Here is a 27,646-nt window from a genome sequence, read left to right as displayed (position 1 = left end):
GGGATTGGTTATTTAAATTGAAAGCTGACTTATGGAGCAAAATGTGAACGCCCCTGAGTGAGTTGACACCTTCGTTAATATATGTTAATTATCAACTTCCAATTTATATAATTAATCAAATTATTATTGCACTATATTAATACTCACATAATGGTTGGACGTGAATTTTATTAATTAAATTAAACCTCATTAATTAAAATTCTAACACAAATCGGCTTTGGCTAAACTGAGCGGCTGAGCCAATTATATGGCAAATACAATATACTTGTAGTGTCATTGGTGTATAGTTTGAAAAAATGATCAATTATGTAATAAGTGTGTCACACTTGTTTTGTAATTGATTTGATTTCTTTGAACTTAGTTTGAGTAAGAATTTTTTAAAAAAATACTTAATAATAGTTTTTTTTTTTAAAGCATTGTGGTGCGAAACGTGAATTTTAATTTTTTTTTTCTTTTTAGAAGAAAAGTGTGGACCAAATGTTGGTGGCCATTGATTTGATGGAGATTAAAACCTAAAAATGTCAACGCTTTCTCACTTAATTATCATAAGTACTTACTTGTTACCTAAATTATGACTAAGGCTTAGTTGTCGTTTAAGGCTAAGTTAACCTAATAATCGTTTTCAATGATGAAGCTAACCACTTTAGTCTATTCAATCTTTTTTTTTTCTTTTTTTTTTATCATTTGTGTTTAGTAGTATATTAGTTTTCGTGTCACGTCGTTTTTGTATGCATATAATAAATAATTTTTTACAATTTAAAATATTTCATAAATAAAAAATAATAATACAAACCGACACACCGCATTTCAAAAAAAGAAAAAAGAACAAATTATGTGTACTATTGATACAACCAAATTTTTTTTGCGAAAAAGCAAGCAACCCCTTGTGATACTGCAAATGAGCAAATTATTTACCAATGAAAAAAAATAGCAATTTAAGTTACTGTATTTTTAAACAATTTACCTTTTTAAACATGGAGGTAAATTACTTCGTTTTAAAAAAATAGAGAGAGTAAATTGCTAGTATTTTTTTAAAGGGAATAATTTGCTCATTTGTAATATCACAATAAAGTAAATTACAATAAAACTCGAAAAGTTTATGTCGTGATATCGTAAACTGTCGTTTATAAAAGAAAAGGCTTTTTTTTTTTAATATTAATGTAGAGGAAAAAATGCAAGCAACCCCCTTGTAGTATCGCAAATGAGCAAATTAACCCTTTATGAAAAAATGAATAGCGCTTTACCTCATTATATTTATTAAAATAGAACAATTTACCCTCCTTTACCTCCCTGTATAAGGAGGTAAATGCTTTATTTTAAAAAGTACGTGAAAATAAATTGCTATATTTTTTTTCATAAATAATAATATGCCCATTTTTAATATCACATGGGGATAAATTGATATTCACCGTTAATATAGATAAGTAATTGTAGTTGAGATTTGAGTTGATGCGTTGTCCCACTAATAAAAGAGAATTAGGGCTAATTGAAGTGGTAAACAGCAGGCCTGCAATTTCCATGTCAGTTGCTTTAGTTGCACGTGACATCATTTGCAACTTGATGCATCCAAACATCAAATATATATATATATATATATATATATTAATTTTGTTAATATATTTTTACTTATAAACATTTAACATTAATTTATTTATTAATTTTAGTCAGCTATTCATTTATTTTATGTGGTTTTATTTAATTTAAATAAATACAAAATTTAAACAAACACATCGAGTTTGTTTTAATAGTTAGTACCCATATTTGCATATACGTAATATGATGTAATAGTTAAAGTCGAAAGTTGGTTACTTTGCTTGCAAAAAATTAAATGAAAATCATAATTACCCCAAATTGACTTATTATAGGTCAAACAAACATCTTTTAACAAAATTACAATTATAAGGACGAAGATCTACCTCCTCACATGCATTAGCGTGCGGAGATGTATAAGGTAGTTTGATTAGAAAAAAATATTTTGATCTGCAATAAGTGAATAACAACTGATCGATGAAAAATACAGTTTTTTTACATAAATATTATTGTGCTGATATCAGCAAATTCGATGAATTTTAACTAAAAGAATGATTTAGTTACTGAATGTAAAAAAAAGTTGGCGGTACTGAACATAACTTTGTTCAAACTATATAGAATTCAGATATAATTATACAAAACCTCAGAGGAACGGGATAATTAGAATGAAAAATCAAGTCAACAACAATGAATATGATTTTGTATAAATATCTAAAAGATGGAGGAGTAAAAGTCAAAAGTTGGCCACTTTTTTTCTTTTTAATGTTTGAATGAAGGGATCCAAAGCCATATTCTCATCAACCTTTAACTTTGGTCCAACCACTTTCTCAATATTTCAAATATACTACAAACAAACTCTTAGTCTTTTTTACCCAAGTCTTCTTTTATTATTTTGGGAATTTTAATACAAAAAATAGGGATAATTATATTAATTTATGATATTTTATGGTCTGTTTACACAAATTATTCATATATTTTAGATAACCACGCATATTTTATCCAGAAATATTAATATTATTTACACGAACCACCCTTACTTTTTGAAAAAGTAAATACACACCCTAAAACAACATCAACATCATTGTACAAACTACTCATTTTTTCTTACTGTCTTTATGCAGAAGCAGGATTGATTTGTATAAATATACTGTAGGTCACGGGGTGTAGATTTTGATGATTGGTTGTTTTAGAATTAATTTTGATTTGCATTTACACGAATTAGTGTGAAAAAAAAAAAGATAATATTTTTGTTAGTAAAATAAAAATAAAATCCATATTAACCTTCAAATTTATGGGAGTTATGATTTATATTGGGGTAAAAATTACAACGAACCCCTATGAGATTTGTCATCATTACGATATTTTTTTATTATTTGAAAAATTACAAATACTCTATATCTCCGTCATAACAATTTAATAGATGATTGTGGGAATATTTTTTTATACGGCCATTAATTGCGAGAAAATATTTTTAATTTATTAAATAATAATAAAATATTTATAATTATAACAAATCTGATTATATAGCATGTAGTAAATTACCCATTATATTACAACGTCCCAAAATCAAGTTGGAGAAAAGTCTGAAGTTCCAAAACCTAGGAGGAGAATCAAGTGGTGGTCTGGTCAACCATTTCAATTGGTCCAGTCAAATTCACGCTTTTACTTTTTTGAATTGAATGGGTAAATTAAAAGTAAATTATGAATTTACAATTATTAAAACCTGCAGGGCAGCTATCAGTATATTAATCTTCAATGTCCAAATAATAATTTAGGCTAAAATGCATAACCTTCTTATATTTTAAAAAGTCGGCTACAATTTCTTCTGTGTTTTAAAAATAGATAATTTTTTTTTTTTTTAATGTAGCTCAATCGCCCTTTTCCGTTGAATATAGCTAACGGTATTAATTTTCTTTTACTAAATAACCGTTATAGCTTTATTTAGTATATATTATTTTATATTTTAATAATCTTTGAGTCTATATTGATTAAATCAAAATTTTTAGATTTAATCAATTAATTTTAACGATTGAGTCTTAATTTTTTTTAAAAAAATCAAGAATTCATATTTTACTAATTTTAAATATATTATAGACAAATTTATTATTTTAAAAAATAAATTAAATAAAATTACCCCACCCCTCCCCCGCTGGCCTCTCCACACTCCCAGCCCAACGCCACCCTTCCCACCCGCCACCTCCTATAGAAGGGGGCGATGGCGACAGCAACACCATCGGCCCTGAATTTGGGTGATTTGTTGTCGATGGTTGTCCTCTAATTATGAAATTTGGATGCAAGAATTTGTATTTGAGGGGAAGATTTAAAAAAAAAATTAAATAATTTATTTGAGTCAATAAAATTTAATTCAATTGACAAAATTGAGGTATTAAATAATGAGTTCGAACGGCACAAAAATGTAAGTAATAATTAGCTAAGACCCGAATGAGAAGCTCACTCACTAATGCTATCCACATGGCAACATACTACAGGTGATACGACATTGGAACCTCGAGGGTGACAAAAGCTTTGTGGTCAACACCTTGAGTGCATCGTGACGGTTGATGGGCCTCGGTTCAATCGTACGGTTCAGAAAAGGTATACCGGCTATGGAGGGTTTTCTGGGCAAAGCAATAGTTGGTCAACCTTTGCCCATGTGATGTGTCTCATTTCTAGTCAGCTTTTTTTATGATTGTAATTGTCAAAATCTCCAGAGTCTTCCTTGTATTTTCATTATTAATTACAAAAAATATTATTACTCTTTTGCACCAATATTTTTGTTAAATTTCAGATCGATCCCTATATTCAGTACAAATAAGATTTCTCAACAAAAATATTTATATAATTAATTTTAGATATAAGTCGGTTTAACAAAAAGATATTGATAATTGGCATTTCAATTGAGCTCGATAATATTATTGATGTAACTTAAGTGACTTATATGTCTCACAGTCTCCTGTCCCTAAAGAGGTACATTTCAAGATAATATTGTACGGCTCATATAAAGTTAGATTGGATAATTGGCATCGTCTGTGGGACGAGGTCCTGTGCCCATTACAAATTCATTGCGTGGGAGTCTAATGATATAAACAAACGTTTTATACGGATTGCGGACGATGAATTTGAGTAGTTTATAGACCCCAAGGACTTCACTCTGGCAGCAATGTGTCTTTTAAAGACAATATCATAAATTTTATATAAAATCAGGACGGACAATATCTCACGTAAATGGAGAATAGATCGAGTTGCAAGTCACATTGAATGTTATAATCTATGTTGCATATGTCAAATTTCATTTGTTCGAGTTATAACAAAAAAAATTGTTATTTAATAACATATTTCAATTTTCATCAGTATGTACATATTAAATGGAATTGAAATTACACAATAAACCACCAAAAATTCAATTAATCCCTGTTTATGTGATGATAGACTTTACAAGGGTTAAATATTTTTTATTGTAAAAAAAAAATAAATATAATTTAAATAAAACATATAATAAAAATATAAGAATCGCGGGCGTAATCCATTACTCGCATTTAATTTTTTTGTTAAAAAAGTGACCATGTCGTGGATTGGAACCTTGACTTCTTTTTTTTTTCGTTTAATTCGATTTTATATAAAATTCATTTTTAAAAACACATTAAAGTCCAAAAAAATCATAATATTAAAATTGTATTAATTTAAAAAAATACAATAAACTATAAATATAATAGTGCATATTTTTTTATACAATTCTAAAAAAATACAATGAATTATACAATTATTGTTGACAACCCCCCACGGGCACATTTGATTGTGTAGAAGAATCTCTTTGTTGGACTTATTGCCTTTCACGCATTTACAGTCAATACATCTCATTGTGAATACATAATGTTTGATTTCGATCAGGGCGTGTATATATACAAATAGTAGTGACGTGGACCAGCTTAAATTTCGGGACATCCCAATAATTTCTGGAATGCACAGATTCAAATCACTTAAAATATGTATTCCTATAAGTCATTAAATCATAATAATCTTTCACCATTGATGCAGCATTAATCATGTATGCTGTGCATATCTTTTGAGCTTGACTGCAAGGGATACCAAATTATGTCCACTTGCCGTATGAACATTCTCGATTTGCAATTTTGACAACATGGGTATTGAATCCATGTTCATTCTGACGTCTTGTAACAACCGAGGCGGAATATTGAAACTGATGGTATTTGATGACGATATGCTCAATAGAATTTTATTGCCAACGTGTGAATATCTTGTATGCAAAATCCGTCCACAGTTGGTTGTGCATTACACTACTCTTTGCTAATGTGGAATATAGTTCTACAACAATATGAAGTTGGTTGGACATTAATCCCGGTGGTCATGATAATGAGGCATAAAATGATTCCATACAAAATGGGGGCGAGAAAATTATATAGTTTATTGTATTTTTTACGATTGTATAAAACTATTATATTTATATAGTTCATTGTATTTTTTAAATTAATATAATTTTAATATTATAATTTTTTAGACTTTAATATATTGTTAAAAATTAATTTTATATAAAATCAAATTAAATGAAAAAAGGAGTTATGGCTCCAATAAACGACATGGTCATTTTTTTAAAAAAATAAATTTTTAAATATAATCTGCAACTCGTTATATTTATTATATATTTTATTTAAATTATATTTATATATATATTTTATAATACAAAAATAAATATACTAAAAATATTAAGCTTACTTTTAGATAACATATACTAAAATATTATATTTTAATTTTTAATATTATCTAAGACTAAAATATGAAATATTGACTAATAATTCTAATATATATTGAATAAATACATTTTGTCGTAATGGATTGAAGTTGTAAATTTGTAATAATAAAATTCATATGATTATATTAAACATTTATTTAAAAAACATTATCAGAGTGTACTAAATTGTTAATTAAGCTTGTTATTTAACGATATAACCTAAAATAGTAAAATAATATACTTTAAATATTTGAATAATGAATAATTGAAAATTGAGGAACGAATTGGAAGAAAAGAGAATGGACAAAGGGTAAAGTTAAAAGTAAAATATATAATATCTTATATATTATATAATAATATATTTTAATATAAATAATAAAATTAAAAATATATATATATATATAAAAACCAATTTTCAATTGGGTTCAATCATGGAATGGTGGAACAAAAAACTGATCAAAACTTATATTTTCTTTTAATAAAATCAAAAACCAAATCAAAATTCTCATTCAATTTTCGATTTAATTCGATTAAACATATTTAGTCAAAATTTTCTTTTAATAAAATTAAAAATAAAATTAAAATTTTAATTCGATTTTTAATTCAATTCGATTAAGCCTGCTTTAATCGAATTACGAACACCCCTGCCACTAATTGGCCCAGCTATGCCTGCCCCAGCCCCTACCCTATTTCGTCTTTCGTTCACCAACTCTTGCCCTTCACGGAGAAACTCAATCATTCCTAACTCTTACTAAATCACAATTCGACCCCGTGCGAAACTCTTATTCTCACATAAGCCCCCATGCCGTCACCATTCACAAAACCTCCAGAAACCTTCTTACCGGTGGTACCATACGCTTCGATGGTTGCACACGATGCTGGGAGAATCAATGATTAAACTGGCAATATCAATTCCACCAACTGGGTCCCACTCTGGCTAGTTTTTTCAACAGAAACAAAAGGCCCATATTTTGTTCTTTTTCTCTGAATTTTCAAAAAATCAGATCTTGGCCGTTTGATCACATTCCAAACTTTGACTCAAACCTGGTGACCCGGTCACCCGGTGACCTAACCCTTCCATATATTCCCCTTCCCCCCATCCTAATCCCATTCACAATTTTGCCGAGGATATGGCCGTGGAACTGCTCGGCTACCCGAATCTCAACGAGCAGATGGCGGTTCAAGAAGCTGCATCGGCAGGATTGAAGTCGATGGACCATCTAATCCGAGCAGTTTCCCAGCAGAATCAGCAGCTCGACTGCAGAGAAATCACGGATTTCACGGTTTCCAAGTTCAGAAAGGTGATTTCGATCCTAAATCGGACAGGACACGCCCGGTTCCGGCGCGCTCCTGTTCTGCCGCAACCTGAGTCTCCGGCGTTGGCGCAGGTTGGGTGTCCTAACCAGAGAACTGGGTGTACTCAACCTCAAAATCCGGATTCTAGGCTTGACCAACCTCGGACGCTAAACTTGTTCGCTGTTTCTTCCGCCACGGCGGAGGATGGAGTCCCGCTGGCCGCTCAGCCGTTGACGCTTAATTTCACCAAGCCTTGTGCTTCTTCTGGGAAGGATCAGAGTGAAGTTATGGGTAAGGACGGGCTCAGCGTATCGGCGTCGTTATCGATATCGGGGAACTCTTCTTCGACTTTTGTGTCAACTATTACCGGCGAAGGCAGCGTATCCAACGGAAAGGGTGGATCTCCGTCAATGCTTCTAGCACCGGTGTTCACCGCCGGTAAGCCGCCGCTGTCTGGCAAGAGGTGTCGTGAGCATGACCACTCTGATAACATCTCCGGCAAAACCTCCGGTTCTTCTCGCTGCCACTGCAAAAGGAGGTGTGTATTTTTGAGCTGATTAATTCAAAAAATTATTGATTAGCTTATAAATTATTCAACACCAATTCGATATAAGTTTAGAAAACTAACTGAAATTCGAATTTGCAGAAAACATAGGGTGAAGAGAACGATTAGAGTCCCAGCTATTAGCTCAAAAGTTGCAGATATTCCACCAGACGAGTACTCATGGAGAAAGTACGGTCAGAAGCCAATCAAGGGCTCGCCATATCCACGGTAATCACGATGCACCTTCACTAATCATCGTCCGTTAACAGATCTTCATTCTCCACACATCTTCTGATTGTATTCGCCAACTAATCCACTAATCCAAATGCTTCAGGGGTTACTATAAATGCAGCACTGTCAGAGGGTGCCCGGCGAGGAAGCACGTGGAGAGGGCTAACGACGACCCGACGATGTTGATCGTGACCTACGAAGGGGAGCACCGGCACACTCAGGTTGCATCGCAGGAGATTCCCGCCGCAGTTGTTGGTGCTGCCCAATTGGTGTTTTGAGTCAACATAAGGATTGAATTGGAAAAACGACAATGAGCTGAAAAAGGTGACCTTTTGTAATTTCCAAGTAGTTGGAGGGAGTTGGTTGAAAAGAAAAGCAAAAGAACCCGGGGCCAGAGTTTGGAATCAAGGGATCGGAAGGGGGTTTTCTTGTAAATTTTGTAGGAGTAGGGACAGAATCAGCAAAAAGAAAAAGTGTTTGTGGTTTTCAAGATATTTCTATTTACTTGAAATGAATAGTAGTTGATGAAAATGACTTTTTCTGTGTTTTTGTGCATAGGATTCGCAATTAAGGAATAGAATAAGGATAAAATTGAGAAAGTCAAAAAGACAGGGGGGGGGGGGCAGTTATAAAAAGTTGGAATTTGGGGCGGCAACGCATAACCAGATAACTATACCATTTTTTATTACAGTGGGTGTGAGTCGTCAGAATCCAAGAAAATTATGGGGGTACTTGGTAATAAATAATTATATTATTTTCTGTAATTAAATTTAAATTGAAATAGTTTTTAAGATTCGACGGATTAAATTAAATTTTTAATTGGTAGAATTCTACATAATAATTTATTTTTTCCTCAAATACTCCAATTTTAATTTTAGCTTTTACAAACTTAGATTAAAATTGAGAAAAGCAAGAAATCAATTACATGATAGAGCATATGTAATATTATAGTAATTACTGAGTTGGCGTAATTCACGATATTTAATATTTTCTCACCCAATACATAAGAAAATTTTAATTTATATGTTTGATTTGGGTGAAAATAAGAGTATAATAGAAGTGAAAATAAAATTGAATAGTATAAGAAATAGTGTGGAGTTTGATTAGCGGAAGAGGTAAAGAGGAAATAAAACTCATGCATGTGAAACCTCTTTCAAATTCAATTTTCTTTTCATTAAAAATTAAAATTATAAGGCTAAAAAGACAAATATATATATATATATATATATATATAATTTTCTCTAATTATTTTCCTCCTTCTCGCAGATAAAATCGTAAATAATCGCTAGAGAAAAGGTAACAAAAATGCTGAAAGTATACTGCATCGAAGTCAACGATAAATATTTTTATTACTAAAAATATTATTGCTCTTGTTTGATATATATTCTTGTTAATAAGGTTTTTAAATTTTTTGATATACTAAAATTATATCAATATAATATTAATTTATTTATATACTAATATAAAATGAAGAAAATGGTTATTTACCAAAAAATTAAAAAAATATAGTGTTTTTTCCTCAATCTATTTTTCTCGTACTAAATAAGTGAAAGTATTTGGGATTTACATTCCTTTCAATCATATCAAACAACTTAAAAAACCTATTATTTTTTTACCTCCCTTTGCCCCTCTCCCTTTCACTTCCATTTTGCTTTCACGTCAACCAAACAAACCTAAGGTTTATCTTAATTATAAATATTTTTACTATTTGAAAAATTACAAATACCCTCATGAAATTATAAATATCCTATCAAATATCTTCCTATAATGAGCTGACATAATAGGATATTTATTAAAATACTTATAATTTTAAGATATAATTATAAATTTTCAAATAATAATAAAATATTAAGAAACGAAACAAGTGTTTGTATGTAACAAACAAGAAAAACCAATATCATGCACTATATACCACCAACACTTTCCACAATTTTAAGTAGATTGAAATATATATTAATTCAACAAAAAAGACACTTGATCCACAAATGCCAAAAATCTATTTTAAAAAGAATATAAATAAAAGACAGAAAGATAGAATAAAGAAGGCGAAAAGAGAGAAGAGGAGAAAGGGGACTAGAAAAATAGGGGGGATAAAATGAATGAAAAATTGAAGCGATCATCAAATTGGCTTAAAATTTGAGCGGCCGTAATGAATTAATCATATATTTTTTTGGTATAAAATTTAAATATAAATTTTACAAAAATGGACTTTGAATGTGGATCTTTGATAATATATAAATTTTGGAATCATATAATTAGAATATGAAATTCTTTTAAAATATTAATCATTTTATCAAATTATTATATATATAATTAAAAATTTAATTTTATATATAGTGGTGCAGTGTGGTTTTTGACTGTCTTTTTAAGTTCTAAATTAAAATTAAATTAATAGTGCGGTGCAATTTTACTCTAAATTTAAAATTCTAATTTAAAAAATAATTCAATTCGATTTGATTAGAGCAATTTTAGACGATTTGATTTTATTTTTATTATTATTATATCACCCTTACGTGGGAGGACCACGTGCTAAATCCAGGTCTAATGTTTTGGAGTCTGGGCCTTCTTGTTTTTTGTAAGAGAGGGCCGGAGCCCATCTGAGCTACTGGATGGACATGAGAGAGGGGGTACTTACGCCACCCTCGTTTGGTGTTTTCCTTGTAATTTAAAAAATTATATTTATTATTTTTGATATTTATTTTTATCTAACAAATATATTTATCTGTTTGTTGAAATTCATTAAATTTATTGATATTAACAAAAAATTTGAATATGTTTACCCTTCGATTGACTTATTGATCACTTATTGCAGACCAAATAAATTTTTTTTTCTGATCAAAATACTCTTATAAGGGTAGTTTGGTAATAAAGATTTGTTTGATCTGAAATAATTGAGCAGTAAGTCAATATAAATTTTCATTAAACTCTTTTGCTAACATAAATAAATCCAGTAAATTTTTTGACCAATTAAGAAGTCTATTTATTAGACAGAAATAAATATTATAAATATTAAATGTTATTTTTTAAATTACAATAAATCAATATATAATTACACTTAACTTCAGGAGACGACAATATAATTATCCCTAACAAAAATTTATTAGATTAAATAGTTATGGCCGTTAAGGAAATATTTCTACGGATTAGTGGGCGTCAAGTACACGTCTTATAAAATATTTTTTTAATTTATAAAATGTTAGATTTTATTTTAAAAATAATATCGTGATATATTTGGATTTAAATAAAATCGTGAAACTTATCATATATGTTACTTATGACGATTGTGTAATGATCATGATCAGAATTTAAAGAGCGTGTTAAAATTTTAAAAATAAATTAATTTTTTTAAAGAATTTATAAAATATCAATATTTTATAAACTACGAAAATCTTATAAAAATTTAAAGACTTTATAAACTCTCCTAAACACCTTTTAAAAATTGGTGGACATGTTTTCACCTTTTTATTCTTTTATTCCCCCTTTATTTCTTTCAGTACTTAATTACTCTTTCACAATACATAAAAACATTGAAGAAGAATTATAATTATTGTAATTATATTTTTTTATTTAAATTATACTTATTTTTATATATATTTTTTTATTAATTTATTATCTCAATTTTATAAAATTTTGTAAGTCATCGTTTTTCGATTGATCTTTCCGCCCAAAAAAATCATTTTTCAATCAAAATTCGTAAATCAGTGTATATGAAGTGAGTAAAATATTATCATTTGTATTTTCCTTGTTAATTCAAGAACCAAACATGACATAAAAATTAAAATCGAACATTCTCGCTTCAAGATCGTCCATAAATTTAAGAAACTCGAAAATAAAGATGTATTTCAATTCATCCACCTAAGAAAACAAAAAAGAGGTAGAGGGAACTTTGAATTGAAAATCACAAACTCAAACATATTTGTTGGATTTACATTTGAGAATCCAAGAACTAAAACAGCGTACAATTTTCAAAGTTGGATGTATAAGATAATTTTGTGTCCAAATACTCGTATTCTTGGATTAAAATATTTGCGACCGACATGGTAATAATTCGAGAAACTCGATCGGACAAGGAGTTGGTCGCCATTAATTCACCCTCTTTCTGATCTTCAATCCATTATTACCACATGGGTTTTGATACTCAACCATTCTTCTTTTCAGTAACTGCAAAATTGGCTAATCATTTTTTATAAAGAAAAGAAAAGAAAAGCAGTTAAGTGAAGAACAAAACACCAAAAGAAATTGATTTATTTTTTGACCGTGGAGCACTTTGGCTGGATTCATTGGACTTAAGCGAGCAGCGTTGGCAAAAAAGAACATACTTTTTCAGTTCCCGATTTAGGGTTCTTCTTCTTCTTCCCTCTTGCTAAGCACATGTTTTGAGTCATCGCATTCTTGGGATCAAGCGTGCAGCGGTGTTTCTTGGTGGGTTTGTGCTGATCTCTCCTATTTGAAGTCGGTGTACTTGTTTTTTTCGATCTTGTTTTTGTCGTTTGATGTTTTGAATAGCGAAAAGAGAGGAGAAGTTGGTTTATGTTAGAGGGTTAGTTGTTGATTCTATTGGGTTGTTGGGAATTCTTGATTCTGATTTTGTGGTCGAGATTTGGTGGGGTTTGGTGAGGGGAGAGGATGGGAGTTGGTTTTTACAAGAGCCCAGATTGATTTACTTTAGTGGGTTTCAGTTTTTAGTGGAATGAGATTGAAGGTGTGAACGGATTAGTGTTTTTGCTTGTTGGTAAGATAGATTTGTGTGTTTTGTCTGAAATTAGCACTGGCTGTAATGGATAAAGGCATTGAGAATTTGGTGTCTGCTAGGAAGTTGTTAAAGGCCAGTGTAGAGAAATCAAAAGCTCTGGAGTTGTCTTTGGAGAAAACTGGGCCTAGAATGGATGAGATTAACCAGAGATTGCCGTCTCTTGAAGTGGCAATTCGACCGATACGGGCTCAAACCGATGCTCTTAGTGCTGTTGGTGGGCATATTAATAGAGCTGTAGTCCCTGCAGCTGCTGTTCTTAAGGTTTTTGATGCCATCCATGGCCTTGAGAAATCGTTGTCCGATCCTCAGTTGGATCTGCCGGGGTATCTTGGTGTGCTTAAGCGTCTTGAAGAGGCCTTAAGGTTTTTGGGAGAGAATTGTGGGATGGCGATTCAGTGGTTGGCTGATATTGTGGAGTATTTGGAGGATAATAAGGTGGCAGACTCACGGTTTATCTCGGGTTTGAAGACGGCGTTGAAGAGTCTTCGGGAACTGGAGGCTGGTGAGGAGAAGGGTCGTCTTGATGGTGGGCTGCTTGAAGTTGCTTTGGACAGATTGGAGAATGAGTTTCGTCGGCTGTTGACGGAGAACAGTGTTCCGTTGCCTATGTCTTCTCCTACCTTGCCTGGTGAACAAGCCTGCATTGCGCCGTCGCCTCTGCCAGTGGCTGTTATCCAGAAGTTACAAGCTATTTTAGGGAGATTGATTGCTAATGGCAGACTCGACAATTGTATATCCATTTACGTCGAGGTCCGGAGTTTAAATGTTCGAGCAAGTTTGCAAGCGCTTAATTTGGATTATCTTGAGATATCTGTCTCCGAGTTCAATAATGTGGCGAGCATAGAGGTTTATATAGCTCAGTGGGGCAAGCATTTGGAGTTTGCTGTGAAGCACCTGTTTGAAGCAGAATACAAACTTTGCAACGATGTGTTTGAGAGGATGGGTTTGGATGTTTGGAAGAGTTGTTTTGCTAAAATAGCCGCCCAAGCAGGAATTCTTGCTTTCCTGCAGTTTGGAAAAACAGTCACAGAAAGTAAGAAGGATCCAATTAAGCTACTCAAGTTGTTGGACATTTTCGCTTCCCTAAGTAAACTAAGATTGGATTTCAACCGACTCTTTGGCGGAGACGCCTGTGCTGAAATACAGAACCTGACAAGGGATCTGATCAAGAGGGTGATCGAAGGGGCCTGTGAAATTTTCTGGGAGCTTTTGGTGCAGGTTGAACTGCAAAGACATGCCCAGCCTCCCGCAGATTGCAGTATTCCTAGAGTGGTTACTTTTATCACTGATTACTGCAACAAACTTCTCGGGGACGACTATAAGCCAATCCTAACACAAGTTCTTGTCATCGAGAGAAGTTGGAAGCATGAAAAATTCCAAGAGAGGATCCTTGTTGGCGAGCTTCTGAATTTAGTTAAAGCCATTGAGCTGAACTTGGAAACATGGTCCAAGGGTTATGAAGACGCCATTTCGTCCTATCTATTCTTGATGAACAATCACTGGCACTTGTACAAGTATCTGAAAGGCACGAAGCTCGGTGGGCTTCTCGGAGACTCTTGGTTAAGCGAACATGAACAGTATAAGGAGTACTATTCTACCATATTCCTGCGGGAAAGCTGGGGCAAACTTCCAGCACTTTTAAGCAGGGAAGGTCTGATTCTATTTTCTGGTGGGCGTGCAACGGCCCGTAATCTGGTAAAACAGCGACTGAAATCTTTTAACGAAGCTTTCGACGACATGCACAAGAAACAATCCAACTGGGTAATCCCAGACAAAGATTTGCGGGATAAAACATGTCAGGTTATAATTCAGACTATCGTGCCTGTCTACCGGAGCTACATGCAAAATTACGGGCCGCTGGTCGAACAAGACCCAAGTGCAAGCAAATACGCGAAATACACAGCTCAGTCGCTGGAGAAAATGTTCAACTCTCTTTTCCATCCGAAACCAGCAAAACAGGGTAGTTTCAAAGTGAGGCAACCAAGTGGTAAATTCAACAACGGGGTTGTGGATCAGTATCAAACCTCCCCAACTGCTGTTAAGTGATTAATATGTCAAAGTCCCGCCTCCCGCCTCGTCATTTAAATGATTTGCCAACACCCTGTGTATATATAGGCTTCCTTGGATGTCGTTGACCATCATCGTTTTCCAATTTCAGATACAATAATAGAGTGGTGGCACTCGATGCTTTTGAGGTATGGTTACATGAACTCCTAGGGGCTTCGTAACACATCGACTTCCCAAAGACACCACGAACTGCTCTGTTTTCGCTCCCTGGATCTGTAGAGGAAATTCATAACTGTATCTATTCATTTATCACATATCTTTCTTGGCAACTCTATCACTAGTTAAGTTGCAGTGCAGATTGCTGTTATCCCTGTTGCTGCCTGTGTGCTTGATTAGTGTTATTCACTGTCTGGAAAGGATAGGAAAACCATAGAAGGCTATAGCTGTAAGAATTTCAAGCACAAGTTCAATTATCAAGAATCAAACAGTCCTATGAACAACACTTAACTGTCTTTTTGCACATATCCTTACTTGCCCATTCTCATCAATCAAACACTTAACTTAATCCTTACATCATTGGTATATTTATATATTACAAAATATGATATATTATTGAAATTTTATATTTTTTTAAAATGCTTTTCCTATCATATTAATGATATAAATTCATCCAAAATTGAAGAAAAAATAATTCCGTGCTTTGTGTTTTATGTTAAATTTTGATTTATTATTAATAGGGCATACTTTTTTTACAATAGAATTATTTTTTATGTAAATTTAATTCATTAAATCACAAGTTGGCTCAGATAATTCAACTTTTCATTCATGTTTTATTAAATTTAACCTAAATTGAATTAAGTCGAAATCTTGCTTAACAATATATTTGATTTAATTAATTTTAATAAGTTAATTATGAATTTTTATCACGTGGGAAAGTGTTGGATTTAATTACATTTCAACTCTTTATGATTTGAAAATATACATTTAGTAACCCTAATATTTATTTCCGTCGGTAGATATATCAACTCGTTAACAAAATTCATATAATTTGCTAACATTAACAAAAAAAAAAAATTGAATGAAAAATCATATTTATCTTTACGTACTTATTGTAAGTCAAACAAATTTTTTTTTTAAAAAATTAAAACTAATATTTTAAAGGTGAAAATATAGTCTAAAGATGTATAAATACAAACTTGAGGATAATTATCCCTTTAAATTATAATAAAGAGGGGATATTATGTTATTGAACCTTGGACCATATAATTTGGTGATAATAATTAATTAATAAGAAATATAAAAAGAAAAACTAGTAATTATATTTCCATTATTAGCTAAATTGTTGGGAAAGTCACGTGACAAAGTATATGATAATATTTCCATTATCTAATAATATGTTGGGAGATTTCTTCTGTCCCACATTATCTTCTACTTGCCTCCATATACTTGGCTGCTGAGCCTACAATTCTTGTGCCTCAATAATGGCTGCTTCTTGAATCTCGATCAACCATCGGCAATGGAGATGCTGCTGCAGAACCTGCCGGTTTATGGGATTCCACCGGTTGTTTTGTCGTCGCCTGCTTCCTTGTCAGTGTCGGCGCTCTTTTGCAGTACCACAACTCCTCCTAGGCATTTACGCAAACACCTTCCAACCAAGCTGCGCAAACGGCCGAGTCGTGGATCCCCCCCGTCTTCCGACGAGGTGAACCTCAAGTGGCTAACGTCTCGCGTCGTTCGGCTCACTCGGCGACGACAGCTTGCTAAGGTGAGTTCTGTTGTTTTCTTGTTTGTTATGTCCTTCATACTGTGAGGCGCAATTAGCGCTTTCTCTGCAGCTTAATTCCGCTTTGTTGTCTTAGTGAGTGGTTGAGTTTGATGTTTTGATTCAGGGGTCTCCAAAATATAGTAAAGATTCATCTTCATCAAATTAGATTTTTGTTTAATACAACTCTAAATACTGAGCATGTATATCTAGTGGAATAACTTTGCTTTGTTATTGTTTTAGATATTTGAGGAAATAGAGACTGCAAAGAAGCAGCACGGGCAGCTGAACACAATCGTCATGAATGCTGTAATGCAGGCTTGTGTCCATTGCCGAGACATTGAATCGGCTCTTAGAGTGTTTGGTGAAATGTCAAAGCCTGAGAGCTGCGGGGTTGATGATGTTACCTATGGTACACTTTTGAAGGTATTCGAAACTTCCACTGTACAATGTATTTTGTGGTTGAGTATGTCAGGTTTGGGGATTATCTCTGTTATGTTTGAGACTAGTAAAATGTCAACAACAATATTGCTTCAATGCTGACCTTGCGATGTAGGGTCGGAACTCCCTTTCTCATCATCATTGGTGGTCAACAATCAATTATTGGAACTCCTATTCGCATAATCAATGGTGGTCAATTATTTTGTTGATTACATGGCCATTTTGAGAAACAGCCTCAAGAATAGTAGTTAGGGATGTACTGTTTTCGAAATTATATATTTTTGAAGCTTTTTTGTTGTCTTTGGAGTGGCATGCGTACAGAAAAACATTTTAATCTGACAGTGTTGGTTTACAAGCTTATCTCCCTCATTAAAGTGTTTGGAGATCGAACCATAGAGGACATTCTCACCTTGTTAATTTGCCTAGTATCCATTGATATGGAACCTCTGAAAGATGGAAGAAGAGAAGTGGTGAAATTAGATTATAATTTATATCCTGGTGGTTGTTAGTTTGACCTGATTATCCATTGGTTGTCAGATATTGCCTTTTGCACTTTGGATGGTTGCAGAAGTAAAGAGGTTGTGGGAGATTCTGGAAGGTGTGCATTGGATTATGTGGAATGTTAAAGGAAACAAACCCCTTTCTATAGTCCTGTAATTTGCATGCAATTGACTGTCTGTAATCAATCAGAACTGGATTACAGACCCGTTTCTCTACAATAAGAGTAGACATTCTTATCTCAGATTCAGACTTCTTTCATAATCTCCGTCTTCTTCATTTCTTGGTCGAGAATGCATTTTCCATGAAATTTGGTGTAAAAGATGTGTCTCTTTCATGTTAACTGCTTCTTCTTCCGTGAAGGGTTTGGGCGATGCCCGGAGATTTGATGAAGCATTTCAAGTGCTTGAGTCTGTGGAGCAAGGTACTGCTGTTGGTGGGCCACAGTTGTCTGCAGTACTTATTTGCGGTCTCTTGAATGCTTTAATTGAATCAGGTTAGGTTTTCCACTCAAAATAGCAATTCTGTTCGTCTCAGTTTCCTGCTGATGTGTGATTTCCTCCACCTTTCTTCCTCTGTTAAGTCATAATATTAAATCTGAAAGTTTCTGTGTGTTCTCTTAATCTTATGAAGATAATATTTCTTTCTAGTTTCGCTGCACGTTTTCACCAGGATTCTCTTCTTGCTGACGTTGCCTCTCTGTATTTGACGATCTAGTGCAGGGGATCTTCGCCGTGCTAATGGACTTCTTGCAAGATATGGTTATGTGCTTCAAGAAGGCGAAAGTCCTTCAATTTTGACATTCAACTTATTGATGAAGGTATTTTTTTGAAATGTTCTGTTGGGATGATTCATGGAATTCTGCTATTGTTTTTCTCCCCTCCCATAGTTATAATATTTAATGGCCGTTATAAAGCTGGCAAGTAGATTGACATGTATTTTCCTCTTTCAGGGATATATAACTTCCGGTTGTCCTCAGGCAGCACTAGGCGTACATGATGACATACTGAGACACGGATTAAATCCTGATAGGCTCAGCTACAATACTCTGATTTTTGCATGTATCAAGTGTGAAAACTTAGATGCAGCTATGCTATTTTTTGAGCAAATGAAGGTCTCAAGCACGTGTCTGAAAGGCTAGTTTAAAGCCTCATGAATAAATGTTATAATGTAAAGCAGACTGGCCAGTTTCTTGAACAGTTACCGTGATTCTGCAGGATAAAGCCCAAAATGATCGTCATTGTGATGTTTCCCCTGATCTTGTTACTTACACTACATTACTACAGGTTAGTCCTATATGCGATATACAAATGTAGTTATTTTGGAGACCAATAATGCGACCCTTTGTCCCTTCTTTCTGGTGATTATCTGCTGAAATCAGCATTGTTTATCAAGATTATAGAGAAATGAGTTCTTTAGATCTCTAAGCAGCTTTCGTTCTAATATGTGATCATGCTTATGTATCAATTTTATTCTTGTTTAGAAAAAATGTTATTCCATACTGCCATTTGTCCATTATTATATATATATTTTCTTCAGGGCTTGTCATTCTAGATAGCTTAGCTTTCAAAATCCTCTAGCGTTTGTTGGACAGAAATGCATGGTTTTGGTTGATTAAGCACTTGTGACATCAATTGTAACACAAATGTCATGTTTGTAGGGTTTTGGGCGGGTCAAGGATATTTGTTCCGTGGAAAAGATCTTGATAGAAATGAAATCATGCAACAACTTGCGTATTGATCGTGTTGCATACACTGTAATTGTTGATGCACTGCTAAATTGTGGTTCAATCAAAGGTATGCTATTTCTGGGTTGTATTAGAAATTCTGCAACTAGTCATCATATGGTCCATAATGATTGCCCCAAAGAAAGAAAGATGTTAAATCTAATAGTACCCATCAACGTTAAATCTGAACCTCAAATGGTGTGAAGAATGTCGTTATTTCATTTTATGATATCAATGTTCAAAAGTTTACTTACTGTTTCGCTTGAAGAATTTTGTTAGACTTGTGTTTCATTTATGTTCTATTTTCCACTCTCTTTTGGAGAAATCTACCCAATATGTTCTCACTTTCCCATTGAAGACTGATTTTATCTGAGAGAGAGCATCAAACTTCCTAACAATTTAGAGCTTTGATAGAAATAGACTAATTAGACCAAGGTTGACTTTTCACTGCTGGGAATCTGAACCTTTTTAAAGTTATTTGATAATACAATCTAATGATTTGAAAGGATCTTCAATTTTTAAGGGAAATATCTCTTCTGTGACCTAGATATCTTTATGGAAACATTGTCAATTGACTTCCTCCTTGTTACTGACAATAACTACGAGACAAGATAATGTAGTGAAGAAAATTTTGTTCAAGCTACAATTTAATTGAAACTTGTTTTGTGTTTTCTTTGCTACTTAATTTTTTTCATTTTGCCAATTATGTTCTGATCCTATATACTAGCTTTGTTTCGTCACCCTCTATTCACGTGCAAGTTCTGTAATTCATGATTCCAAGTTTGTCAAAACCACAAGATTTCATCCAACTTTTGTGTATGCGTGGTTACCTTTACATCAAAGGTTTTCATATCTCAGGCTTGTGCCCTCCTTTCTGGACGGAGATGAGTTATTTTCAGCACCTTAAATGTAAAATATTGCTGCATTAGTTTATATACATATCTTTTCTGAACCATCATGTCCATCTGCTATATTCCTGATGATTGGCAACTAACAATGGGCGCATGCACCCCATCTTGCCAAACTCGTCATTTGGCATCCGCCTTTTTCTAATCCTATTATTCTTCAATGGGTTAAATTTACGTTTAAGTCATTTGCTCTTGTTTATACATGTAGAAAAATGGGTTTCCTACTTTATATGCTAGACAGCTTGTAGATACAGTCTCGTGTTTTGCTTTGTGTTCGAATTTGTTCATTGTACAACAGCTATTTATGCAGTCTCTTTCCAATAATTATTAGGTGCTCTGTGTGTTTTTGGGGAGATAATAAAACAGGCTGATGTCAAACCTCTACTTAAGCCAAAGCCTCACCTCTTTCTGTCGATGATGCGTGCATTCGCTGCAAGGGGAGACTATGCTATGGTAAGAAGACTCTGTGAACGCATGTGGTTTGACTCGGCAGGATCAATTACCTTAGAGATGCAAGCAGAATCTGATCATCTTTTAATGGAGGCAGCTTTAAATCAAGGCCAGGTATGTCAAGTGATAGGGTCAATAAATTCCCTGGCTAGCATCTCCATCCTCTGGTGTGTCTTAATTTTTCAAGCCTTTTTCCACACAAAGAGTGATCCATGCCATAAAGATTCTAATGCTTTCTTGAAAGCAGTTTGAAATCAAGTATCGAATGTTATAAAGAGGAATTCCCTGAGTTCTATGAAGAGGGACAATGAAATCTACTGCTATGGCTGGGAAACATCTAGTAGCATCTATTTGTATCTTAGATTTCCTAAGTTGTAAGCTCTGCTTTTGGACATATTAGATATGGGAGTGTGAGTATTGCATGAGAATGTAGCAGATGGGCCTTATGATGATAAATGGTGCTGGCTTACAGAAGTGATCTATTTCTTCATCTTGTTCTTCTGTTTTATTATTTAGGCCTTATAGCTACAGAAAATGGAGAGTTCCGTCTTTTTATTCCACTTCCTTGAGCATTAACATTTCACATGGTTATGTATTTTGCTTGCTTTCAGATCCCTTTCTTTCATTCAATCTGGAATAATGTTGTAATAGTGTTTTCACTGCATATCCTTTATACTTGATTTTGAGTCTACAAATGACTTTGTCTTTTCTGTCTCCAATGAAAACAAGTTGCACAAATCTTAATGTCTTAACATACTTTTTTTCTTTATATTATGAATCAATGGCTAATGTTAGTCTTCTTACTAGTTATATGATACATTTAGTTCTGAACCTTCTGCAGGTCAACGTGGCTTTGCAAAAACTTAAGAATATTATGTGGAGATGGAAGGACATAACATGGAGTAGTCGAGCTGGCATGGTATGTTCTGGTTATCATATTCTGGGCATAACTTTAATAGGGTAATCTGGAGAACTACCAAAAATGTCTCCACTTGTCTCTGCTGTTTGATGTACTTTAGTGATTCGGTCTGTATATAACATTCCATGGCTACATAATCATGTGAGGTGGTGGCCTTCTTTCACAGGGTGAAGAAAAGCATATTAGTCTTTTCTTTTTCTCTACTAACTACATTTTTATTGTCAAATTAATTCTTGCACTCGGTACCCCTGGACCTGCTTGAAGCCAGATGCTGTCTGTTGCTGCCTTTCTTCCTTCTATAAAATTCAATGTGTCACATTGCAGGTTGCTTTACGACTTGAGGCATTGATGGGTTTAAAGACATCGATGTTGAGTCCTCTTGTACTTTGTCAGGTATATAAGATCTTGTTTGTTATGAGCTCTAGTTGACTAGGTACTATGATGTCTCACAAAATAGTTTAAAGTCTAATCCAGTTCGCAATTTGTCTAAAATCTGAAATAGGTATCGCTTAGAGATGCAATTGAGCACATCATGGTACCATTTAGTGAAGCTTCGCCACTTCAAGCTACGTTGCAATTGAAGCAAGTGGTTATGCGTTTTTTTAAGGATTCTGTTGTGCCCATCATAGATGAGTGGGGAGGCTGCATTGGGATACTGCATCGTGAAGACTGTAACGAGGTAATTTATTTTGCTCCAAAAATTTAAAGCTGAATTAATATGCTGTTTAGTATTGGCAATTCTTTGTGCTGTCTGAACCAAGGAATTTTTTCATTTTTATACTTATTTTGGAGAAAACAAACAACTTATAATTAGCTTCACCAAGACTGCTTGAATAATGCTTGAATTTGTTCTGGATTTAGATGTACTTTGAGGGCAATAGATTGGAAAAAATCTATATATTAAGACTTGGTATTTCTGATCTTGGGTTGAAAACAATAACGTTGTCAAAGTGCTGCTTAATGACTCTGAACAGTGATCTGTCAAATAAATTCTTTAGGAAATCAGGTGGCTTAGATATGGGGGATGGTTGGTTGTTGGGGTTCAAACTGGGGTGGGGGGTTTAGTTGGGATTAAAAAAAATTAAGATATCAATTTGCTGTAAATTCAATGCTCTGTGGCGTCTAATGGTAAATTAGGTCCTTGCATTACATCATATGCTTCAAGATTGGAACATCCATCTTGATTGGTGTATATCATAGGAGTACTGCAACAATGAAATGCTCTGCAGCAGCAATAACTAGTACTTGTAGAGGGTCTAGTGAGTAGCGATGAGCTGATAGACGAATTTAGGTCATAATTAGAAATTTGATCGATTTTAACTGTTATTTATCTTCAGTTTGGGCATGCAATGTTTGAGTCGCAATGGCTGTGACACTAGGCTCCCAGATTCTTAATGCTGTCTCTGTGCCTAAATGTGAAAGTTATGTCAGATCCATGTCATAAGCTACATACTTCAGTGAATTATTCGGTAGTAATCCAATCCTCTTACTTGATTTTTGTAGAGCTTTGTCCGATGTTAACTAAAAAACTGGAGTATACAGACATTCCTGCAAAATCTCTTGAGTAAAACTGCAACACTTGTTGCCTGCTGCTATTTTTTTGTCTTCTTTCAATCTTGTCAGTGTCATACCGTTCGTTCTCTTCTTCTTGGTATCTTGACTTGTCTTATAACACATTAGGATGACATTTTCTGCAGCTAGATGCCCCACTTGCAATGCTAATGAGAAGTCCACCTCCTTGCGTTACAAGTTCAACATCAGTCGGCTATGTCATTGATCTCATGTTAGAGAAAAGGTACAAAATGGTAGTAATAGTGAAATACGGCGACTTTAATGGAATATCTTCTAGCTCCAGTTTAAGGGCTGTAGGAGTTTTTACATATGAACACCTGTGTAAGCTTACCAAGAATTCATCAGAGATGACTGATGAGCAGTTTCACCTGGCTAAAAGCAATACAAATATATGAGATGAGTTCTTCTAGCTACTTTTCTTTACCATATAGTTTGCCATTTGATTTAAATATTAGTATACACTGAGCATATTTATGTGGCGAAAATCCAGGTAGTGAACATAATAGCTGCCGCTTACAGCATCTATCTCCATTCCGTAGATGAAAAAGATCAAGGAATTGTGTGAGATCTACTGTTCAGTACTCTTCAATGTTGAATTGCCGCAGCTTTAGAGAGATTGAAGTTAGACATTTAGACTCTCCAGTGAGTGCACAGTGTCAGTTAACACAATACGATAGACTTGTGTATTATCATGCACACAATCTGGTGATGTTCTCTGTACAGATAACCAAAAAAAAAAAAAATGATAGATAACAAAACAATTTAAGCATAAGCACTCAAGAAATTCATCTTGTATCAAATACAAACTTTTTTCCATGGAAACAATCCTCAAAGTACCTATGGAGGTCCATTTTTCCATTAAGAATTTGAAGTATATTTGTGTTGTTGTCACTTAGCCTCCTGCAAGGATATAACAGACTCAAAAGCGCCAGCAAGAGCTTTCACTCTGTTTTTCCTCTGCTCACGAAGCTTGCTTGCAGTTTCCTTGATCACATCGTTGGAAACTGCAGTATCCTTCTTCCCTTGTGCTCCTGGTCGTAGTTTTGTAGCTGGAGTATGTAATTCTTGCTTCTTTTCCTCGACCACCACTTCTTGCTTCTTTTCCTCGATTACTTCTTGTTTCTTTTCCTCCACCGCATCTTCTTTCTTTTCCTCGACCGCTTCTTCCTTGTTTTCCTGCACTGCTTCTTGTTTCATTTCATCGACTACTTCTAGCCCCTCTGTTTCCTTAGATTCGTGAGCTTCACTTCCGCTAGCCGCTTCGTCTTTCTTAGTTGATGCTCTTTCTCCTTCTCCTTCTTCTTTTTCGACTTCCTTCTTTTCAGCCTCGTCATTGGGATTATCTGCAACACTTTCACCAGCATTACTGCTATTTACTTCAGTTATGCTCTGTTCTTCCGATTCCTGCTGTTTGCTGCTGCTCTCTTGAATGAATGATTGTTCTTCTGCTGGCTCTTTTGCCATGATACCAAGTGAGACATTTTCATGTTCCGTAGCAACAGAAGACTCAGCAATCACAATCTTGGCCTCATAGTCATACTCTTCTTCAATTTCCCCAAGGTCAAATGTTTCTAGATCCTCTTGCAGTAAATCATCGGTGCCCTTATCCTCATAGCCTACAATCTTTATTCCCTGTTCTTCAGCTTCAACGAAGCAAGGTTCTTGATGTCCAGTTTGTGTCACAGGTTTCATGACACTAGACACATGTAGAGATTCTTGTTGTCCAGTTTGCGTCTCAGGTTTCAGGACAACAGACACTGAAACCTGAGACACATGTGGATGCTCCATGCTTTTATGAGGACTAGTAAAGATCTGTACCTTTGCTCCTGAAGTACTCTTTCCAGTCTCTTGCTTCTTCATGGATGCATTGCTCTTCTTCACGCTACTTACAGGTCTGGCAGACGTGACAGACAAGGGCCGTCGTTTCCCCACATTCTTAACCACCGGTGCTTTCACATTCTTATCAGGAATCGGTTTCTGGAGAACAACAGCCTTCCCAGGCCGAATAGGTGGATTAGTCGAAACACGTGGTTTTAGTATAGGAGACGGGGGTGGAGGCTTGTCGATTGATCTTGGTCTGGTGATCGGTTTCTTGGTCTGTTGCTTAGAAACATCGGTAGTGGAAGCTGGTCTCGTGGGCTTGAGGTAGGTTGGAGTATTTCTTTCAGGTGTGGGCTTGAGGAAGCTCGGAGTATTTCTTTCAGGTGTGGTCTTGAGGTAGCTTGGAGTATTTCTTTCAGGTGTGGTCTTGAGGTAGCTTGGAGTATTTCTTTCAGGTGTGCCTGGATAGGGTGTTACTCTGAGATTTGTGGCGGGCCTGAGGTTTGCGGGCGGGCGGAGGCTTGTGGTTCCTCTCAGGCTGGTGGTTCTGCTCAGGCTTGTGCTTCCTCTTAGGCTTGTGTTTCCTATTGGTGGAGGAGGTGTCCTCTTCTCCTTGCCTGGAGCAAAGTCTCTCCTTATTGTTGCCATCCGATGACTAGTAGTTCTTACCACCTGCATTTCGGAACAATTAATAACACATATCTATATACATCTTCGGACAATTAATACATAGAACTATGTATAAATATACTTACCCGTCATTCTTACTCATTATCATCCACATATCACACTCTTTTATTTGTACGAGATGCATACGCCAAAATTTTTTGTCATCCCCAATATGCATTTCTAAATTAATGTCACTAATTAGGCATTGCATTACGTAACATAGGAGTTTTATTTCTCTAAATAAAATAGAGACAGTTTGTTTTTTTTTAAATATATATATATATATATATATTATTCTACTCTTGATTTTATTTCGTTCCTATTCTCATTTCTCAGATAAACGAGCAATTGCCTAAAAGATTTCTTCGTTCTTGATTAGTTATTTACTTAATATGCATACACGAACATATTCTAAATCGAAATTGTACATTGAAAAAAAAAAAGTGACGTTGATTATTACAAAATCTCCAATTAGTCGTGAACCAACAATGTTAAAACATAACGGGCAGCAATGTGATTGCATGAAATGATTAAAAAAAATAATGGTCGATTAAGCAATTCAACATTGAGCAAAAATGTACAAATTTTCTCTCTATCTTAATACCTTTTCAAACTAGTTTCTCATTGATTTGTTATTCGTACGTTCTACCATTAAATATACATACGAACAAACAGATAAGATGAAAAACGTAAAGAGATATGCAGAAGTATACCTCGGATGACAAAATGTGATGAAACCTTTTAGTTCTTTTCACATTTGAATGATGAAGAAGAAAGAAGAAGGCAAATGATTCATGTTGTAATGAAGAAGATTGATAGTATATGAAATGGAAGGAAGAGAGCAATGATAGCTAGAGACTCTTTTGGGACATTCGTTGCTTTTAATCTAACCGCAAATCATGCTAATTACCCCATTATGTCAACGGGCCTCGAAGCTCTCGTATTTAAGGGTATTTTTGTCCATTTATCAAAAATTTTAAAATGTCCATAATTTTTCAGTCAAAATTTGTATCTGAATTTACTTTTATTAGTAATATGGAATAGTATGAGTTTTTTTTTTATCATAATTTATTATTATTATTTTTAATTAATTAACTCAAATTTCAGCCAAATATTTAATTTGTTATATTTAACAAAATGAATTTAACTTTAATCAATATAAATAGATAAGTCATAGCAAGATGTACAAGTCATGGGACCCCATCACTATTAAATGTTGATGTAACAACTTTATTAATAATTCATCAAAAAAAAAAAAAAGAAAAAGAAAAGGTCAATCATCATTTTATAATCTCAAAACAAGTTTATCAAAAATCCAATCATACATATTTATGAAATTTATTAATTCAAATACCTACTCAAGTTCCACTTACCCCCCCCCCCCCACCCCCACCCCCAATATATATATATATATATATATATATATGTGATAAATGCAAGTAAAAATAGTAATATAAAAAAAGCAAGGGAAAAAAAAGTGGCTAGAATGGTATAGGAAAGGTTGGCCATGTGTTGCACTTCTTTGAGGTTAGTGGTGGGGTTTGGTAAGTGGTTCCATCCACAAAAAATTAATGGATTTTATTTTGTTTTCTTCCTTTTATTTATTTATGTACTAACAGTCATTATAATTTTTCATGTTTTTAAAAAAGAGTAAAATATATAAATTAGCACATTATATTAAAAAAATAAAAAATTAACATATTATTTATATAATTTAAAAAGTTGAATGAATAGTTATTTTATTAATTAAAAGACATTTTGAAGATGATAAA

The 27,646-nt window shown here is 33.9% G+C and overlaps 4 protein-coding genes across 6 annotated transcripts; 3 read left to right on the top strand and 1 right to left on the bottom strand.

Annotated features, from left to right (window-relative positions):
• Positions 1 to 7,378: 7,378 nt before the first annotated feature.
• On the top strand, positions 7,379 to 8,879 carry LOC105161390 (putative WRKY transcription factor 11). Its single transcript, XM_011079098.3, has 3 exons — positions 7,379 to 8,111; positions 8,220 to 8,345; positions 8,452 to 8,879. Exons 1-3 carry the CDS (start codon positions 7,408 to 7,410, stop codon positions 8,624 to 8,626), a joined length of 1,005 nt encoding a protein of 334 aa, XP_011077400.2. The 5' UTR covers positions 7,379 to 7,407; the 3' UTR covers positions 8,627 to 8,879.
• A 3,496-nt stretch (positions 8,880 to 12,375) lies between these two features.
• On the top strand, positions 12,376 to 15,608 carry LOC105161305 (exocyst complex component EXO70A1). The gene has a single exon (XM_011078979.3). The coding sequence runs from the start codon at positions 13,126 to 13,128 to the stop codon at positions 15,145 to 15,147; it is 2,022 nt and encodes a 673-aa protein (XP_011077281.2). The 5' UTR covers positions 12,376 to 13,125; the 3' UTR covers positions 15,148 to 15,608.
• A 903-nt stretch (positions 15,609 to 16,511) lies between these two features.
• On the top strand, positions 16,512 to 23,793 carry LOC105161127 (pentatricopeptide (PPR) repeat-containing protein / CBS domain-containing protein). 3 transcript variants are annotated; one of them, XM_088882384.1, is made up of 12 exons: positions 16,512 to 16,873; positions 17,114 to 17,296; positions 18,173 to 18,305; positions 18,532 to 18,629; positions 18,762 to 18,923; positions 19,027 to 19,095; positions 19,470 to 19,605; positions 20,775 to 21,007; positions 21,735 to 21,812; positions 22,137 to 22,205; positions 22,315 to 22,491; positions 23,493 to 23,632. In XM_088882384.1, the coding sequence occupies exons 1-12, from the start codon at positions 16,625 to 16,627 to the stop codon at positions 23,511 to 23,513; spliced, it is 1,608 nt and encodes a 535-aa protein (XP_088738510.1). In that variant the 5' UTR covers positions 16,512 to 16,624; the 3' UTR covers positions 23,514 to 23,632. The 3 variants fall into 3 exon arrangements, with proteins under 3 accessions (XP_088738510.1, XP_088738514.1, XP_011077061.2); XM_088882388.1 differs by lacking the exon at positions 23,493 to 23,632 and adding an exon at positions 23,316 to 23,464; XM_011078759.3 differs by having other exon boundaries at positions 16,513 to 16,873; positions 23,510 to 23,793.
• A 238-nt stretch (positions 23,794 to 24,031) lies between these two features.
• Positions 24,032 to 26,022, bottom strand: LOC105161216 (uncharacterized). The gene has a single exon (XM_011078870.3). The coding sequence runs from the start codon at positions 25,881 to 25,883 to the stop codon at positions 24,273 to 24,275; it is 1,611 nt and encodes a 536-aa protein (XP_011077172.2). The 5' UTR covers positions 25,884 to 26,022; the 3' UTR covers positions 24,032 to 24,272.
• Positions 26,023 to 27,646: the final 1,624 nt, after the last annotated feature.

This window comes from Sesamum indicum, linkage group LG1 (assembly GCF_026168435.1).
Source record: "Sesamum indicum cultivar Baizhima isolate 11 linkage group LG1, ASM2616843v1, whole genome shotgun sequence".
Taxonomy (NCBI): domain Eukaryota; kingdom Viridiplantae; phylum Streptophyta; class Magnoliopsida; order Lamiales; family Pedaliaceae; genus Sesamum; species Sesamum indicum.
This window is presented reverse-complemented; position numbering and strand designations above follow the sequence as displayed.